Source organism: Cephus cinctus, unplaced genomic scaffold, assembly GCF_000341935.2.
Source record: "Cephus cinctus unplaced genomic scaffold, Ccin1 Ccin1_scaffold0020, whole genome shotgun sequence".
Taxonomy (NCBI): Eukaryota; Metazoa; Arthropoda; class Insecta; order Hymenoptera; family Cephidae; genus Cephus; species Cephus cinctus.
Genome location: NW_014332768.1, coordinates 353,335 through 370,578, shown reverse-complemented (window position 1 = coordinate 370,578; position 17,244 = coordinate 353,335). Strand labels below are relative to the sequence as shown.

General features: G+C 35.3%; 1 protein-coding gene and 1 long non-coding RNA gene across 4 annotated transcripts; one reads left to right on the top strand and one right to left on the bottom strand.

Moving 5' to 3' along the window:
• The first annotated feature begins 27 nt into the window (after positions 1-27).
• LOC107266124 (uridine phosphorylase 2) lies at positions 28-13,074 on the top strand. 3 transcript variants are annotated; one of them, XM_015736309.2, is made up of 6 exons: positions 28-275; positions 6,230-6,353; positions 7,253-7,414; positions 7,812-7,997; positions 8,473-8,805; positions 8,880-13,074. In XM_015736309.2, the coding sequence occupies exons 1-6, from the start codon at positions 226-228 to the stop codon at positions 9,060-9,062; spliced, it is 1,038 nt and encodes a 345-aa protein (XP_015591795.1). In that variant the 5' UTR covers positions 28-225; the 3' UTR covers positions 9,063-13,074. The 3 variants fall into 3 exon arrangements, with proteins under 3 accessions (XP_015591795.1, XP_024938701.1, XP_024938703.1); XM_025082933.1 differs by lacking the exon at positions 28-275 and adding an exon at positions 4,641-4,895; XM_025082935.1 differs by lacking the exon at positions 28-275 and adding an exon at positions 4,964-4,985.
• Positions 3,677-4,374, bottom strand: LOC107266134. The gene is made up of 2 exons (XR_001537350.2): positions 4,234-4,374; positions 3,677-4,170 (listed from the first exon to the last, which is right to left on the bottom strand). It is a non-coding gene; the product is annotated as an uncharacterized LOC107266134 (long non-coding RNA).
• Positions 13,075-17,244: the final 4,170 nt, after the last annotated feature.

The window sequence follows — 17,244 nt, the reverse complement described above, 5'->3', positions numbered from 1 at the left end:
CAGTGGGGATGCGCATCTAGTCCTGCATTGTAAAATTGTTCGTTAGGTGCGCGAGTCCAGCACGTCCATAGAAGACGTGCGCAACTGAACAAGAGCGACATAGTTACATTTCGGGTTTATCTTGCGCGAGAGGAAGACTATCCTGGCAACACCCTGGTGCAATTTGGCTTAACGATATTAAGTAGTCGTACATCAATTCATCGACCCCGCCTTTTGTCTTTGAAAATGAGTCTGCTGTTTGACGAAGAGGATATCGACGAGGAAGAGATCGACGAGTGAGTTACTTACCGTTAAATCTTCATTTTATTCTCTTATCTTTTTATTATATCCTGCGCCTATGCTTTTCCTGGAATTCAGGTAAGGAGTTGAACGAGTTTTTATTTGCACGTCATAACAAAGGGTCTGAACTGCATTCACTTAACGGTGGAGTCTCCTTTGGTTACCTTGAATTCCTTTTGTACTTGGAGTAATCATTGGTATGGAGAAATTTAGTAACGGTTTTTTTTTTTAAATTTTCTTATTAACTTTATTCATTTTATTTAGCCTTATTGTCATATAAGATAGTTGTCATATCTGTCAATTTGTACCATGAAATTTGGTAAGGTTTAACGCTAAGTTCGTGTGACAGTTATTTGAATTTTATTTATCTTTAAGTAAAATTGATTTGTACTCATTTTTTTGGGGGAATTTTTAAACCTTGCTCGATATAGGATTATAGGGTATAGACTGACAATGGCGTAAAGATACGTATATTCTATGTACCAGGTATACTAAAAACTCAGGGGCACGTGGTAGATGGCAGTGGTAGGTTTTATCGGCTAAAGGACAACTCGCTGATCGATGCACATCGGCCATTAGGATTTTTGCTTCTTTAATCTTATGAGTTCATATTACGTTTCTCTTAGGATTTATATAGGATTTTTATTCTTTCTTTGTTTCATTGTTGACTTGGTTTTTTTTTAATCTCCAGATTGCTCAATTTTTCAGAATTCATTGACTCATACGGATTAATACATTGATCTACTGAGATTAAACATCACAGATTATGATTAGTCATTCATTTTTATTATTGATTCAATCACTGTGGTAGTATAGCATATAAATTTCCATGAAGCTACATATTCCGCATGAATCATTTGAATTTTCGTGGAACTTTTTTTTATCTGAATCTTAGCGCAGACCTGACTTTCTTGTCTGTCGTCAAGTTCAAGGCTATGTTAATTTTTATGAAGGTATACATCGTTAAGTATTAAAGGTTTCATGTGAATTCCCTTTTATGGGAACGGAAGTATCGATTCTCTCCTAATATGGTATCGTTTCCTTGTACAACAAGCGTTCCACATGTAATTTTGCAATATTCAATACACGCGGTACAGTTTGAGCTAATGTTTAGACGCTGCAGCTATACTTCGAAGGTCGAATGACAAAAGAACCGTAATGACTTGTCAAAAATCTACGGTTCACCGCGTTCTAAGAACATCCGTTATACAGACTACGCAGGATGCAAGATGATTTTAGTCGAGTCATCAGGAGTCATTGATGTTTTGTACGCTTGAAAGCGACACCATTTTGAAATAATAAAAATATGTTCATAAATTGTAAAAAAATGATAATTATTTGTCTATATAAAAAAATTTTCGTTTCGAGTCGATATATCGTAGGTAACTCAAAACATAAGATGTTTTTTGACTAGGTACCGCGTAGCCAGAGTAACTTGATTAACGTAGTAGACGATCGGTTATTTGACGTGTAGCAGAAAACTTTGAATTCGAAGTGTGTCATTTACCTACGCAGGATTATTTATCGAATAGAATCTATTTTTAAAGTGAAAGATCGATTTTGAATTACTGCGAGTACTGATATACACTAAACGCTACAATTATTAGTAAAATGCCTGGTAGGTGGATACTACTGTCGTTAGTGTCAGGTGATATCGGATTTTCGATGAATTCTGGAAATTCAATTTTGCTATGGTATGAATACATATGTATATAAAGCTCGCACCACACCCTTTAAAACCATGACACATTTTGGTATTCTCCGTTTCCATGGCAACAACGGTCAAGCATACCGATGTCATTCTTCTTTTTTTTTCCAAGGATGAAGGATAATTTTCCAATATCAGGAAGTGAATAGAGATAAAAAGAGCCAACAATTGAATGACTACCGGTATTTTAAGCTGATTATTTTTCGACAATGTAACCGTGGCTTTTGAATGACGGCATTGTTGACATATAATCGCGTTCGCGCGATTTTTCTGTAAAAATGTCAGTAATATTTTTTATTATTATTGTCCCGGCAACAGTAATTATTCTCGAGTTGATTTCTTTGTGTCAGAAACGAACTTACCATTTTTGCAAAATTACGCAACAGTTATCCAACACGTTGCGAATCGACTTTTTCTCTTCGTTCTTAGGATTATCAAAGGATGTTGAAGTGAGAATAAATATACTACGAAGATATTTTTTTGTTTTCGAAATGGGATATTTGCTAACGAGATCGTTTCAGGAAGGCATGTAATTAGTCTTTCCATCACGTCGTCAGGCGTCCAACCAATCTCACGGTAGAAATTGCATAACGCTTGGGGCGAACTACGTTAACGTTTACGTTCATTCATTTTTAATCTCTTGGAACTATCGACAGGATCCGGGAACTTTTTTGATTTAGGGTACAGTTGATTTTTTGAAAACGAATGTATAATAAAAATAACAATTTACTTTTACATTGGCAAGGCTACGTGCACAATTTTGAATTTCAAAACGTCAAGATAGAAAAATTAGCACGCGTTTTTCTCATATATTTTCGTCACTGTTGATTTCTTTTTTTTTCACTAGCTAAACCGTTATAACACGTACTATTAGACGAATAGATAAACTCACTGATTTTTATATCTACTACCAAATTTAACTGTTACTATCGACTAGTCATTTTGATTGAAAATTTTTTGGAAGCACCAAACTGAATATTTAAACTAGTATTTTTTCTTGGTGGTTAATAACAAACGTTACGTAACCGACTGGTTTTATGCTATCAGTAAGTATATGTTATTTCAGGGGTCACGTAAGATACTTATCACATTGAGCATTCAAGAGCAAATTATTATTTGCGTATTAAAATTGTGAATGATAATAAAAACGTCATACGTATCTCCGTGCAATATGGTTCAACACTCCAAGTGGGAACAATGATACATTTTTTTGTTTTGGTTTCGTTTAAATTACGACAAACAAAAACTGTATCTCGGCTTCGTTCCATTGTCATAACCAGAGACAGAATAAAATGGGAGACATTTACAAAATTCGTACTTGACCCTTATCCTACAATTTTCACTTTTTTTTTTAATCTTTCGATCGTCACTTTATGTTGCCATGAAGTCATTCCGACGTAGTACTAAAATTACATAGTACTCGATATAGCTTATCAAATCTTTAATAATTATCGTATCAGTAATAACGAAATTGATGATTTAGTAAATGACCTTGATGTCGCGTGATTTTACTCTCGAGTATTGTCAATCATTTTCTGGATATTTCGAATTCCTGAACATAATCGAGTATATAAGTAAAGTGATTATGTGATTATTAATAAGACTATTATATATGAGTATCGGAGAATCGTGCAATACGTTATGAAATTGTTTGGGGAATAAAATGATTATTCGATAATCAGCCATAAGTAGATTAAAGCAGAAGAAATTCAATTTTTATTGTGATATAATTTTGTCGTTCGGTATATATACGAATAGTATACAAATAGAATGATGCAGGTGCCATTTTATAACGTTATATAATTTTCGATTAATTATCGATGATTTAAAACGTCAATTCCCATCAGTCACAATGTTACGCGAGGGAATGAAACCTGGCGTCGATTCAAATTTTCTAAACATATTCGACCGTTTCACTTATTTTTAGACAGTTCGTCTGAGAATCTCGTGACGATCAAATCTCGACTGTAAAAATTCGTCCGCGCTTGACCGGATCTCCATTTTATCAAATTACGTTAGATTTAATTTAAAATGAAGCGCTGCAACTTCAAATTATTCCATAAGTCATGCTCGGGAATTTCAACAGTCGTGTTTTATAATCCAAATAAAAGTGATTCGGTGCTCGAGTTTGTTCGGTGTATTACGAACTTCCATGTTGCCCCATTGTGACACGTTCTTGAGGTCTAAAAATCAATAAATTGCGCTGTAGGTAGCGATTTTTAATAAAATGTATAGACTTGTCTAACCTGACATCGATTTATTAACTTGACACGTCGTATAATTAATCGTCGTTTCTGATTCTTTCCTTCAGGAATTACTTTTTTTTTTCTTCGCCTACCGTTGAGCATTGAGGAAGTTTTAAAAACGGTCGTTCACTCAGTCCAACGGTTTGAATTAATAGTACGGAGTATATGTATGAAGGAGCTAAACTTTGCAGCAGACCATAACAGTGAGAATTTGCTATAGTGCGTTGCATAGTTTTGGTCTGGTCTATAGGTTTCTTCGTAGGACGTGGCGTTGTTCTTTGCAGAGCCGGTACATATTCACTGTCAGTGGGACTGGCAGATGTGTTGTATCTGTTGCCATGGGGTGGTGGGAACGAGCGATCGAGTATAAAGGCTGACCCACAGTAAACGTGTTATTATTCTGCGAACGTTAAGGCAAGCGCGTTGACCGACGTCGGAACGGAAGAATCGAGGAACAAGGCTCTTATTTTGTTTTCGTAAAATTTGCGTTAAACTGATTTCGTAACGTATTGGACTAAATTATAAATCAAAATGCCGACTTGCACGTGCGAATACGAGAGGGTCGAGGATTATGAGAATCACGAATGTCAACTGAAATTGCCGATTGAAAATGATGCACAAACTGAAAAATCGGTTCACGATGGCGTTGAGACGGCAGTCAGGTACAGAAAAATTGTTACTGTGGTTTGGAAGAGATTTGTGAGAGTGATTAGTCATTAATTCTTTGATGTGGATTAATCGTGTAATTAATTGTGAGTGGCTTTTTAAATATGTTTTTATGATTAACGTATAGTGCTGATATTTAAGGTATGATTTTTTGCTGTGAATTTTTTTGTTAGCGTTTCGCAAAGTTTAAACGCGACAACGTAGCAACTGTCCTTTTATTATCGACGTAAAAATTCAAAGTTTTTTTTTGTATATAATAATTCTCAATCTTAAAACCGCTTATAGCCGGAAGGTATACAATCCCTTTCGAGATATCTTAACGTGGGGAATGGTAGTTTCTAAAAGTATAGACAGATAATTCGACGTGTCTGTGCAAAAGATTATTATTTTAAAAAGTAAATTATCTTTTTACATTTATTCCATATCTGATTAACGTGTTCTTGTGTTTATCGAGCATGTTTAAGATAATCCAAATAAATTCTCTGTACTCCTTCAAACGCATCCTAAAGTACTAAGTTCCAGGAAGCTTTCTCTCTGTATGTTTCATATGGTTTGCAAGTCTCTACGGAGAATGACGTAAATCCTTAGAAATTTGTTCAGGCGATGTGGTTCCTTTACTACACGCAAAAGAAATATTTTTTTGCCTTTCATTTATCAATCACTGGTACAGAGTTGCTCATGAAAAATTTAACGACTGACAGCACTTTGTTAAATTAACATAAATAAATATAAGAACGTATTCGAAGTATTTATAAACACACATACTTATCATAATAGTACCGAGTTTCGTGTAATTATGAGAATCCAAGCAAAAAAAGCTAGTCGTTTTTAAAAGCATTGGTTCGTTACAATACGTTATGTCAGAAATCACACTCGATTCAATAATCAATTTCTCAATTCTAATTCACTGCGTGTAACGGTATTTTGAATTTCAACATGCAAGTAATATTTTTGACACCACTGATAAATCATAGTCTCCAAATAAGAGCAGTGTACATATGAACATAAATATAAATTGACGTATATTTTAAATATTCCAAGTATCGATGACTATATCACTGAATAATTCTTTTTTTTTTTCTTTTAACAAAACACCGCCTCTACCGTTCACAGGTATATGGGATCTTGAAAAAGAAAAAATATTGCAAAATTGAATAACCCTAATGATTTGCGGCCATAAAATGCAAATTATAACATCAATCATAATACGTCTTACTTTGATAATCAATAAAAGTCATACTACCCAATGTATGACAAAAAAATGGCATCATCACATTTTAATTATAATATATATTTTTTTATGTTAATAACTCTCTTCATGTTATTCCAGATATCGAGATGGTTCCGTACGTCTACGAAATCCTCACATTGAACTCATGGATCAAGATATCCTATACCATCTTGCACTGGGTAGTGGTTCTCATGATTTACGCAGGATGTTCGGTGACGTTAAGGTGCGTTATCACAATTTTTCGTATCTCATATTTCAAATTATATATTATCAAGTGACGGCCTTACGCTATTATTTGGCTTGATAAAGACTCGTAATCGTTTCATGTGGGATATTTTCGTTGTATCGCAATTACTTCACTATTGACCAAGGGACTATGATGATTATGTAACTTTGCATGCAATGACCTCCTGATTCATTGATGCCCACAATGAATTTGAGTAAATATTGTTTTTTTAGCCTTTGAATTTTGGCAATCATCGTGCAGACGAAAGTTTTGTCCCATTGTAAACTTGCGAGGTTAACGAATGGGAAACAATTTAATTGATGTCATAAGTTGCTAGAAAATCAACAGCCGAGCACTGGAATTAAACTGACCTTGATCTCTATGTAGATAACGTATTACATACTTTAGTGGTTCACTTGCGACAAACGCTTTCCTAGGGTTACGTCCAAGCATGCGAAGTCGTACGAGTAGAGAGTGACTTTAGCATCATCAATAATTACACTTGATTGGCGTCGCAGCAGACCTTCGAAAAAGCCGTGTGCTACCTTTGCGAAATACATTATCAGCAGGATATTGATTGGATATCGTTCATTAATGAGTATCCACGAGATGCGATTGTAGATAGAGCTATGAGGATAGCTTGATTGGATTTCATTTTCATTTCGTTTGATTGCATTTCATTCCCTGTAAAATGTTGGACTAATAAGAGAGAAAAAAAAAATAGTGACTGTGATATGAAGAAAAAGCGTGAAGAACAATAATGAAATGTCAGTGGAAAAAAACTTTGCCTTTGATTCAGTTGACTGCCAAAATAATTTTAACAAGATGTTTGCAGGACATTCAGAGGACGTTTTATAATTTGAGATGAAATAATATTCGTTAATTATGTGTTACAGTTTGTGTGCATGGGCGGCACACCAAAGCGTATGGAACAATTTGCCTATTACATCATGAAGGAAATTGGCCACAAACTTCCTGCTGGAACGACTTTGCTTGATATTAGCCAGTATTCCTATCGCTACTCCATGTTCAAGGTCGGACCGGTGCTTTCCATTAGCGTAAGTACCAAAATTAAATTTGTTTTACAACAATATCATCAAATCGATAACACGATTATTTCCTTATAAAGGGTGATAAAGCAATATAAAAAGAAGGTTAAGATACACTTAAGAATTTCTCAAAATTGAGTAAATACTACTTTATTGGAAAGTGATATGCTAAAATAAAAGTGATGTTACATAAAAATTATACATACTTGTCTCTCTGGTTTTATGTAATTAGTATTTAAAAAAATGTCTGACCAAGCATTCCAGAATAATGAAGGTCTTTTTTACCTACTTGTATTTCTGCTGTTTTAACCTCTTTTTTTGTATCTTTGCTTCTAGTTCTAGTCCCAGTGGAAAATAGCGAACAATCTATTTATCTTGAGTTATCGATATTTCAATTTTTATCTAGCACGGCATGGGGATACCTTCCGTTGGGATACTCCTTCATGAGGTGATCAAGTTGATGTACCATGCCAAGGTTAAGGATCCCATATTCTTCAGAATTGGTACCTGTGGTGGAATTGGCATCGAAGGTGGTACCGTCGTTATCTCCGAGGAGGCAGTAGACGGCATGTTACGACCTTATCTGGAATTGGTATGTAATGACTTTCATCATACGTTAATGCAGGTGCTTGATGATTACCTTATATCATGTGGTGAACGTTATTCATGACTGAACCAGGTCGCACTTTGCAAACCGCAAATTACTGTCCAGCAGAGTGTCTTTTGAAACAGTCGCTAGTAGAGAAGAAAAGCTGAACAAAGAAAATGTTGAGGTCTTTGTCCCTTTGAGGTAGAATTTGTATAGTTAGTTTAGATCATTATCGACATATAACGGTTTGCTCGTTAAGTTTTATTTGGCTAAAGCTTTTTAAATTGGTCACGAGCATTTTTAAGGTGTCTGTTGATTGGCTACATGATATTTGTAGTCTAGTCGCATAATAAGATTTGTTCATGGTCGTTCAGGCTGTATGTTCAGCAGTTTGTTTGGAATTGAAATACCATTATATTTATCCAGTGTTGTTGATCATAATGCAATCCCTGATTCTTTATATTTTTTTTTTGTTCAGCCTGTTTTGGGTAAACTTCTGCAAAGACCAGCCAAATTGGATAGACAGCTAGCGCGCGACTTGAAGGCCTTGGCTCATCCTGAAGATCCTTACGATACCATCATTGGCAAGACTATGTGCACCTACGATTTCTACGAAGGTCAAGGTAGACTCGACGGCGCCTTTTGTGAATTTACGGAGAACGAAAAGATGGAGTACCTCAGTAAGGTGCACAAAGCTGGCGTAGCTAATATCGAGATGGAGAGTCTCTCCTTCGCCGCTCTCACTCATCATGCCGGTATAAAGTCTGCCGTAGTTTGCGTTACTTTCTTGGATCGACTGAAAGGCGATCAGGTACGTAAAGTTAAGTATGTTAAATACGTAAAGTGAATATGGCTCAGTTTTAGTTACATTATGTCATCCATCAGGTTATGGCACCGAAGGAAGTTCTAGACGAATGGCAGATGCGACCTCAGCAACTGATCTCAAGATACATCACGAGGTATCTTCAACGCAAAGGTCGACTATCGGTCGAAGGTCACGGCTCAATGTGCGTAAAGAGTCCTCGTCGCTACAAGCTCGTACAACAAGAATCTGAGAACTACGATTAATTTTCATGAATTATTAGAACGACAAGCCTATATCGTATCTGTGTTCACGAATGAAATCGTTGAGAATTATGTACCTCGTGTACGAAAGATGATAGAAGGATGAGCTGTAACTAATGTTTATTTGTATATTTATTTATTTATTTTTTTTAGCGAGTTCACAGGAGCGTACGGCGGGAAGTTCAAAAATATTTCATGAACTTTTCACTATGACCATCCAGGAGATATTGATAGAAAGAAGGGTCAGTCCCTCGTGTATTCTATGTCTTAAATGAAATGTACGGTATTTTAATCCCCTTCAAAACTTTAGTACTCCCGTACTCACTGGGCGTGCACAACTAGTTGTCAAACATAAAGTCCCATGAACTGTGGTTGTTTTTTTTTTACTAGTATCTACGCGATAGTATCATTTGTGTCAGGAAATATTTTTTATACCAATTGTACTTTGTTTCTGTGGTTACGCAACACTGATTGTCTTTTAATACGTATGTTTGACGTTGATCATTTTATTGTGAGAATTACCTGCTGGAAAGGTTTCACGGGTTGCGCGACCTTGTTTACACCGACTGGTGGGAAAAGTACGTTTAGTTTTTTGATTTATTTAACGGGAAGAATTACGAGATAAAAGGAAGAACACAGTTAATGCATTGTTAAATATTCTTGGTATTGATTGAATAGTCCTTGGTATTTTTTAGAGATTTTCTGATTGGTTGGTGATATGTAAAATCTTCTCAGAAATAATCTGTTTATTCATTTCTTCTGGTTAATTGTGAAATATATTTATTTATTTGTAAATGAGGAAACTGATGCACTTTTTTCAATGTTCATTGAATAGTATGACGTATGGACACCATATTGTTGGATATTGTAAGATTAGTTCTTGATTTCTAAAAAACAAAAGGAGTACGAAAGCTCAAAACAATTGTAACGATTCATGCAGGATTTTTCAGATGGAAATCAGCGAACTCTGAACGTTGAATTTCTAGTACAAAGTGGACAGATACTTTAATCCGCGAAGACGCGCATCCGCCGTACATATTTTGGCCGCGTATCTTGTAATTATATTTAGTTGAGGACCGTCCTAAAACGGGGAACGTTTGCAAATGATCGAACGTTTTTTTTTTTCTAATTTCTGACCAAACTCATCTTAATATTATTTAAACATTTTTTAATTTTGAATAATTACAATTAAACTGATATATTTTCTTAAAGTCTCCTTTTTCATATTGCACTCTTGGATTCACCGTGCGACGAGGTATATTTCTACGCAGATCCAAAAAAATGAAATGTCCACGGACGAAATAACGATTACAAATTATAATTAAAGTGATGAATATTCAATTAAACGAATCCATTGTATATGAAAGATTCGCTGTCACTATAATATTTAGATGTACGTACATTCCAAATAATTTAACAATATTTGTCGTTCTGTGATTTATTCTTTAAAGATAAAACTGTACGCAAAGCACATAAACCTTACACACAGTCCGGCTGACGTTGAGAACGTATAAGGAAACTTGATAGACGAATAATAAATTGAAATACTGCGATCAAGATAATTATGTAAGCGAGTAACAAGCGTGTTACAAGATTCTTGTAAGGATGGACGTAACAGTAAAAACATTAAACAAGATAAGTAATTACGTGACAGCGTTCTCGAGTCGTTCGCCGAATTATCAGTGAAAAAAGAAAAATAGTGAAAACGAGTAAACACAATGTTATCACACAAGTGCCAAAAAATTAAATTAACGAGGTTGGAGTCATTTTGAAAATTGTCTCTTTCGAATCAGCTCCTTCAGTACTTTCTGTTCAGTAATAATACTCGATGCTCTGCAATCTCTGTTTTATGCTTCTTCGCAGTTGTGAAACATATACAAATATATATCAAGACCGAAGCACAAACTAATAACTATTTAACAAGAATAGAAAAATCAAAAATACGTAATACTGAGTAGTTCATTATTATATGATATTGATTATATTTACTGATGAAACACATGACTCACGTTCCATTTGAAATATTCTCTAGATTCTCGTTAATTAAATTTAATGCTGGATCATTTAGGATCTTTGTACCAACTGATTGGTTCTAGGAAGAAAATCCAATCTTCCATGCTGGTTAATTAATTCTGAATGAATCCTGTAAAGATGATCGCATCTTTTTCTAATTAAAAATTTGTGAAACTTGAGTCTTATGCCTGAGAAACTACAATGCAAGAGGCAGGGCTCGTGGTAGAAAATATTTAACGATAACAGTTATAGAGAGCACCATAATTATTGTTCCAAGTTACTATTACTTAATTAATCCTCGCAGAAGTAAATCAAAAATGGCCGTTACTCTACACTAGGCACTATTAAAGTAACACTCAAAATATTTCGAGTACACCATATCATTAGTTTCCACGCTAGGGCTAACTAAATCCTAGACTCACCTGTTGCGTATCTTCTACAGCCAGATGTAATTAAGAAAATCTCATCAGTTTAACAAAAAGACCTTTCAACACTCCCGAGAGACTCGTTACCCGTATCCTAATTAGTAACGCTGTATATACTCGGAAGTTGTTGAAAACAAGAAAAGAACATTTTCTTATTAAAGAAAAACGTTTTACGCAATATATTATTATTAATATATAACTACTCTTACAGCTCCTCCTACTACTAACGTTACTATTACAATTCTACGCTATTAATATTACGTACAACTATTATTCTTATTGTCATTATTATTATTATACAGTAATTAATTAATGGCTCTAGTAACCGCTGTGTGTGTTCGCTGGGCCCTTTGTGTCTTGCTGAAAGCTGACCGTTGTCCAAAAATGTCATTGTCTATAATTACTATTTATTTAATGCATATATGTGTCGGGTACGCTTATTAAGTATAACGCATTAGAAGACATATAAGAACAGATCACGGGAGTGGGGGCGCAGAAAGTGACAGTGGAGTAAAACGAGACAACAGCATGTGGGGTCCGTTTCTATCTTTGTCTAACTGCGCATGCGCGAATACCAAATATACAATAGACGCACCGAACCCATTGCGCTGAAATTTTTGACTTATTGTGGCCATTATCATTGACAAGCACAGAAGGAGGACCCCCTATGCAGTGTTCTCATTCTATCCCACTGTCGCAGCCACTTACGCGCCAGCCTATCTGTCGCCTGGTTTGTTCTTATATGTCTCTGTGGTATAATATTCAGGATCCGCTTATACTTTATCTGCATAATTATTCTCCATTTGTCTCTGTCTAGTACGTGCAATGCACAATGGCGTTGATATACGTTCGAGAAGAAAATAAGAGGGAAAGTGAGAGCTTGAGGTTAACGATAGTAATGTGTCCTTGTCACGTATCGCCTAATTGAATTGTTTCTATGCGTAAAGTTTATCGGTTTATTCACAAAAGATTGTACGTAACAATGAATATTTAGAGTAAGAAAAAAAAATTGTGTGGAATCGTAAGAAGCGTTGCGGATTTGTATGCCAAGTTTGCTTAACGACGTCGCATCGTTGTTGGGTGATTTTTTTATTTAAAAGGGAAAAATTAGTGAAACGTAAAGTTTGCAAAGTTCTCGTGTAAATTGGACAACCTTTTTTCTTTTCAATGAAACAACGACATATCTGTGATGCATATTGATAACCGATGTTTTCATCTAGCTTTCAGTTTTTACCTGGGATATTGACGTCATTAAACGCTTAATTAGAGGTAAGAGATTGTATTGTTACTCGTGAATCGTCGCCATTCCTTTTGTCGTTATCTGTCTGTTGTGATCCGCGAATGCGAAATGTGGATGGGAAGTAAATTAACGTTTTATTTAAGAAAAGAAATTATCGTTAACACACCAATCACACGGTTATTACTCACGTCTCTATGTAACACTGTAGACTATTAATTTGTACTTCAGAAGATTGAACCTGTCCTTTTAAGAGCTAATGTTGACATAACGATTAAGATGTTATTGATTGAGTGTTACATTATAAAAGGACAATAAAGGGATCTAATTGAAACACAAACTAACATTTTTTAAATTTTTTAACAGTTTAATGCCGAAGGAGACTGGACAAATTTTAGTTTCATATAGTAATTAAATATTACACGCAGCAAATTTAAAATAAAGGAACAGTCATCCTGATAATTTCTATTAAATACTTTCAGGTAAAAAAGAATTAAGGTAATGGAGCTCACAGTGTTACGGATTCACATCCGAACGACGTTCTGTAGTTACAAAAAGTTCCGCTCAAGGGGGCAGCACAGTCTGGGCAATATCGCAAGCAGAGATAAGTAAGGAGATGCACAACGTTTCGATTTTAGGCGATACCAAAATCATGGTTCTAAATCATAGTGACGAGTCTGGAAGAAGGATTTTGTAATCATCGCATCCGTCGACAGTGCGAAACCCGTCGTAGCCAAGCTAAACGTGACGGCGGACAGAAGTTCGCCGGTACTAACTGCCAATTCCCAAAGTAAGCCTTAGAACGAGACCGGGAACTATAGAACTTCTCAAGAACTATTGAGAAAGCCTATTGTTGAAACATTTTAAAGACATTTTTAAGAAAGTGCAGTACCAACTTGACACCCGTGTTGCACCTCAAAATTTATTAAATATTATTGGATCTTGATTTACTTTCAAAATTTATTCAAAATATAAAATAGAGGCTAAATAAAAATTTCGCAGAATATACGGAATAGATAAAAATTCAATTGTTATTGTGGAATATCGAAAATAAATTACGATCAATTTGAAATATTAATACATTAGATGTTAGGAGCACTAAAATAATTAATTAAATCAATAAAGTAAAATATTGACACTTAGAAATCGGAAATTCTGGCCAAGCATATTTAGAAGTACTGGAAGTTGCCCAAAATTGTGCGCGCGCAACTCGTCACGCACGACTCGGCGAGCGAAGGCAGGCGGAAGGTGGGGGGAGCGCTCGAGGCAGAGCCCGGGACTCACAGCGCTCATTCTTCCTCGAGCCGGTCTCCTATACTGGTCTCTTGGAATCATTTCGAACTTTCTTCTATTTTTAAATTTATTTCTTCTTTACTTCGTTATTTCTTTATCTTTCATTCTTCACTTTCTTATTTATCTCTTTCCTCATTTCTTCTCCACTTTTATAATTCTATTCCTTACTTTTCTACTTCTTCACTTCTTCATTTCTATATAATTTTACAACCTCCTTCTTCTTCTATATTTATTTCTTCTTTACTTCCTTATTTCCTTATCTTTCATTTTTTACTTTCTTATTTATCTCTTTCCTCGTTTCCTCTCTACTTTTATAACTCTATTCCTTTTCTACTTTCTGACTTCTTTATTTCTATCTTCCTTTCTGATTTCTCGTTTCACTCGGTTCCCCCTCACTTTCCATTGTGCTTGTCTTACTTTTCCTATACTTATTTCTTCTTTACTTCCTTATTTCTTTATCTTTCATTTTTTACTTTCTTATTTATCTCTTTCCTCGTTTCCTCTCTACTTTTATAACTCTATTCCTTTTCTACTTTCTGACTTCTTTATTTCTATCTTCCTTTCTGATTTCTCGTTTCACTCGGTTCCCCCTCACTTTCCATTGTGCTTGTCTTACTTTTCCTATACTTATTTCTTCTTTACTTCCTTATTTCTTTATATTTCATTCTTTACTTTCTTATTTATCTCTGTCCACATTTCTTCTCCACTTTTATAACTCTATCCCTTACTTTTCTACTTTTTGACTTCTATATTTCTATCTTCCCTTCTGTTTTCTCGTTTCGCTTTGTTCCCTCTCACTTTGCGGAAATGGGCGGGGAGGGGCCCATTTCACTCCCTTATACTTCCTACTTTCCCTACTTTTTCGACTGTTTTCTTTTCTCGTTGCTCCAGATCTGGTCTTCGTGCATATGCTTTACGCATCTTCTTCTCCCATTGTTCCCACAGTAGCGCATGTAACATACCACACGTATATTATATTGTAGTGATATATTTTAATATATTTCTAATGGCATTGATATTACTAATCTTTCGCGGGTTATATATGTATGCACATCTGTACTTTGTATACTGTATCATTATATGTTTGTAGAATAAATTATCTTGTAATACTTATACACCTTTCAAATCTCCTATTCCTTCCTACGTCTCCATCACTCTCTCCCTAGTATATCCTTAAAAACTAAGTTTTTAAAATGTCTTTTGGAAAAAGAAAAATCCAAAGTGGTAGCGCATATTACATACCACACGTGTATTATATTGCAGGGATATATTTTAATATCTCTAATCGCGTTGATATTATTAATCTTTTGCGGACTGTATATGTACATCTGTACTTTGTATACAGTATCATTATTGTACTTGTCCAATAAATTATCTTGCAACACTTATACACTTTTCGAGTCTCCTATTCCTTCCTATATCTCCATCACTCTCCTCCTAATATATCTTTAAAAAAAGGTTTTTAAAATGTTTTTTTGGAAAAAGAAAAGTTTCAAGTGGTAGTGCATGTAACATACCACAAGTATATTATATTGTAGTGGTATATGTAGTATATCTCTAATGGTACTGTTATTGTTAATCTTTCGCAAGTTATATACTGTATACGTCTCCATCACTCTCCTCCTAGTATATTCTTAAAAACTAAGTTTTTAAAATGTCTTTTGGAAATAGAGAAGTCCAAAGTGGTAACGCATGTAATATACCACAGGTATATTATATTGTAGTGATATATTGTAATATATTTCTAATGGCATTGATATTACTAATCTTTCGCGGACTATACAATATGTACATTTGTACTTTGTATACTGTATCATTATTGCATTTGCCCAATAAATTATCTTGTAACACTTATAGACGTTGATTTTCTTTTGCCCTATGCGAATATCCCAGAGTACGACTGAGTTCTGTCTCTCTCTGACTCTCCTCCATTATAACAGTATCCTTTTCCTTCTCCTCCTCCCTTATGCTGCTACACCTCTTTTCCTCCAGGAGGTGCTGCCCCCTTATCGGCGAAAATTCGAACTAATGCGAATTCTTTAATAAAAATTTATTCATTGAAATTTCGACAATGGGATTTTTCAATTGAATTCGGAATTATTTTATCGAAAAAGTTCACTCGTTCTCTCAGAGATGGCGCCACATATCATGCCCAGGAGGTGCTGCCCTCTTATCGGCGAAAATTCGAACTAATGCGAATTCTTTAATAAGAATTTATTCATTGAAATTTCGACGATGGGATTTTTCAGTTGAATTAGGAATTATTTTATCGAGAAAGTTCACTCGTTCTCTCAGAGATGGCGCCACATATCATGCCCAGGAGGTGCTGCCCTCTTATCGGCGAAAATTCGAACTAATGCGAATTCTTTAATAAAAATTTATCCATTGAATTTTCGACGATGGAATTTCAGCACAAGCACAAGTAGGACTTTACCCAAAGTCAACGGACTACCCCTCCGACCTCCCCACGGACAAATAGGATCGTCTCTACCCACACAAGTGCCCAAGGGTCAAGACATGTTGGAGCGTTTTTAGCAAAGCGAACAAATTATACTAAATACGCGAGAGCTAGACACCTGGCTAGATTCACTATACGAAAGACCATGGCCGTAGATACCCTAAGGGGGCTCAAGGCCCCCGTCGGGAGACCCATAAGGTCCTGTTGCGGCCACAACTTGGGCCACCAACCACTGAGCAAGCTCAGCGGAAGAGGCGGAAGGGCAACCCCCGACACCATGGTCTTAAGTCTAGCTGCACTAACAGGGTGACTACCCTTATATGACTACTTGAATTAATATGCTCGACCCGACCAAAGGAATAGGAAGTGTAAGACAAGCACAATGTAAAGTGAGAGGGAACAGAGTGAAACGAGAAGACAGAAAGGAAGATAAAAATAAAAAAGTTGGAAGGTAGAAAAATAAGGAATAGAGTTATAAAAGTAGAGAAGAAATAAGGAAAGATATAAGTAATAGAATAAGGAATGAAGGATAAAGAAATAAATATAGAAAAAGATAAAGGTTGAAAATGTATATGAGGGGTGTTTCCGAGATACCAGTATAGGAGACTGGCTCAAGGAAGAATGAGCGAACAAGAAGACAGAAGGGAAGATAGAAATAAAGAAGTTTAAAAGTAGAAAAGTAAGGAATAGGGGTATATAAGTAGAGGAGAAATGAGGAAAGATATAAATCAGAAAGTGAAGAATGAAATATAAAGAAAT

What these genes read in the sequence shown, in the direction of transcription:
- LOC107266124 (XM_025082933.1), top strand. Translation starts at nt 4,765, where the DNA reads ATGCCGACTTGCACGTGCGAATACGAGAGGGTCGAGGATTATGAGAAT. An exon ending in GGATGTTCGGTGACGTTAAG is followed by an intron (nt 6,354 to 7,252) that starts GTGCGTTATCAC and finishes TATGTGTTACAG; the next exon opens with TTTGTGTGCATGGGCGGCAC. An exon ending in TACGACCTTATCTGGAATTG is followed by an intron (nt 7,998 to 8,472) that starts GTATGTAATGAC and finishes TTTTTTGTTCAG; the next exon opens with CCTGTTTTGGGTAAACTTCT.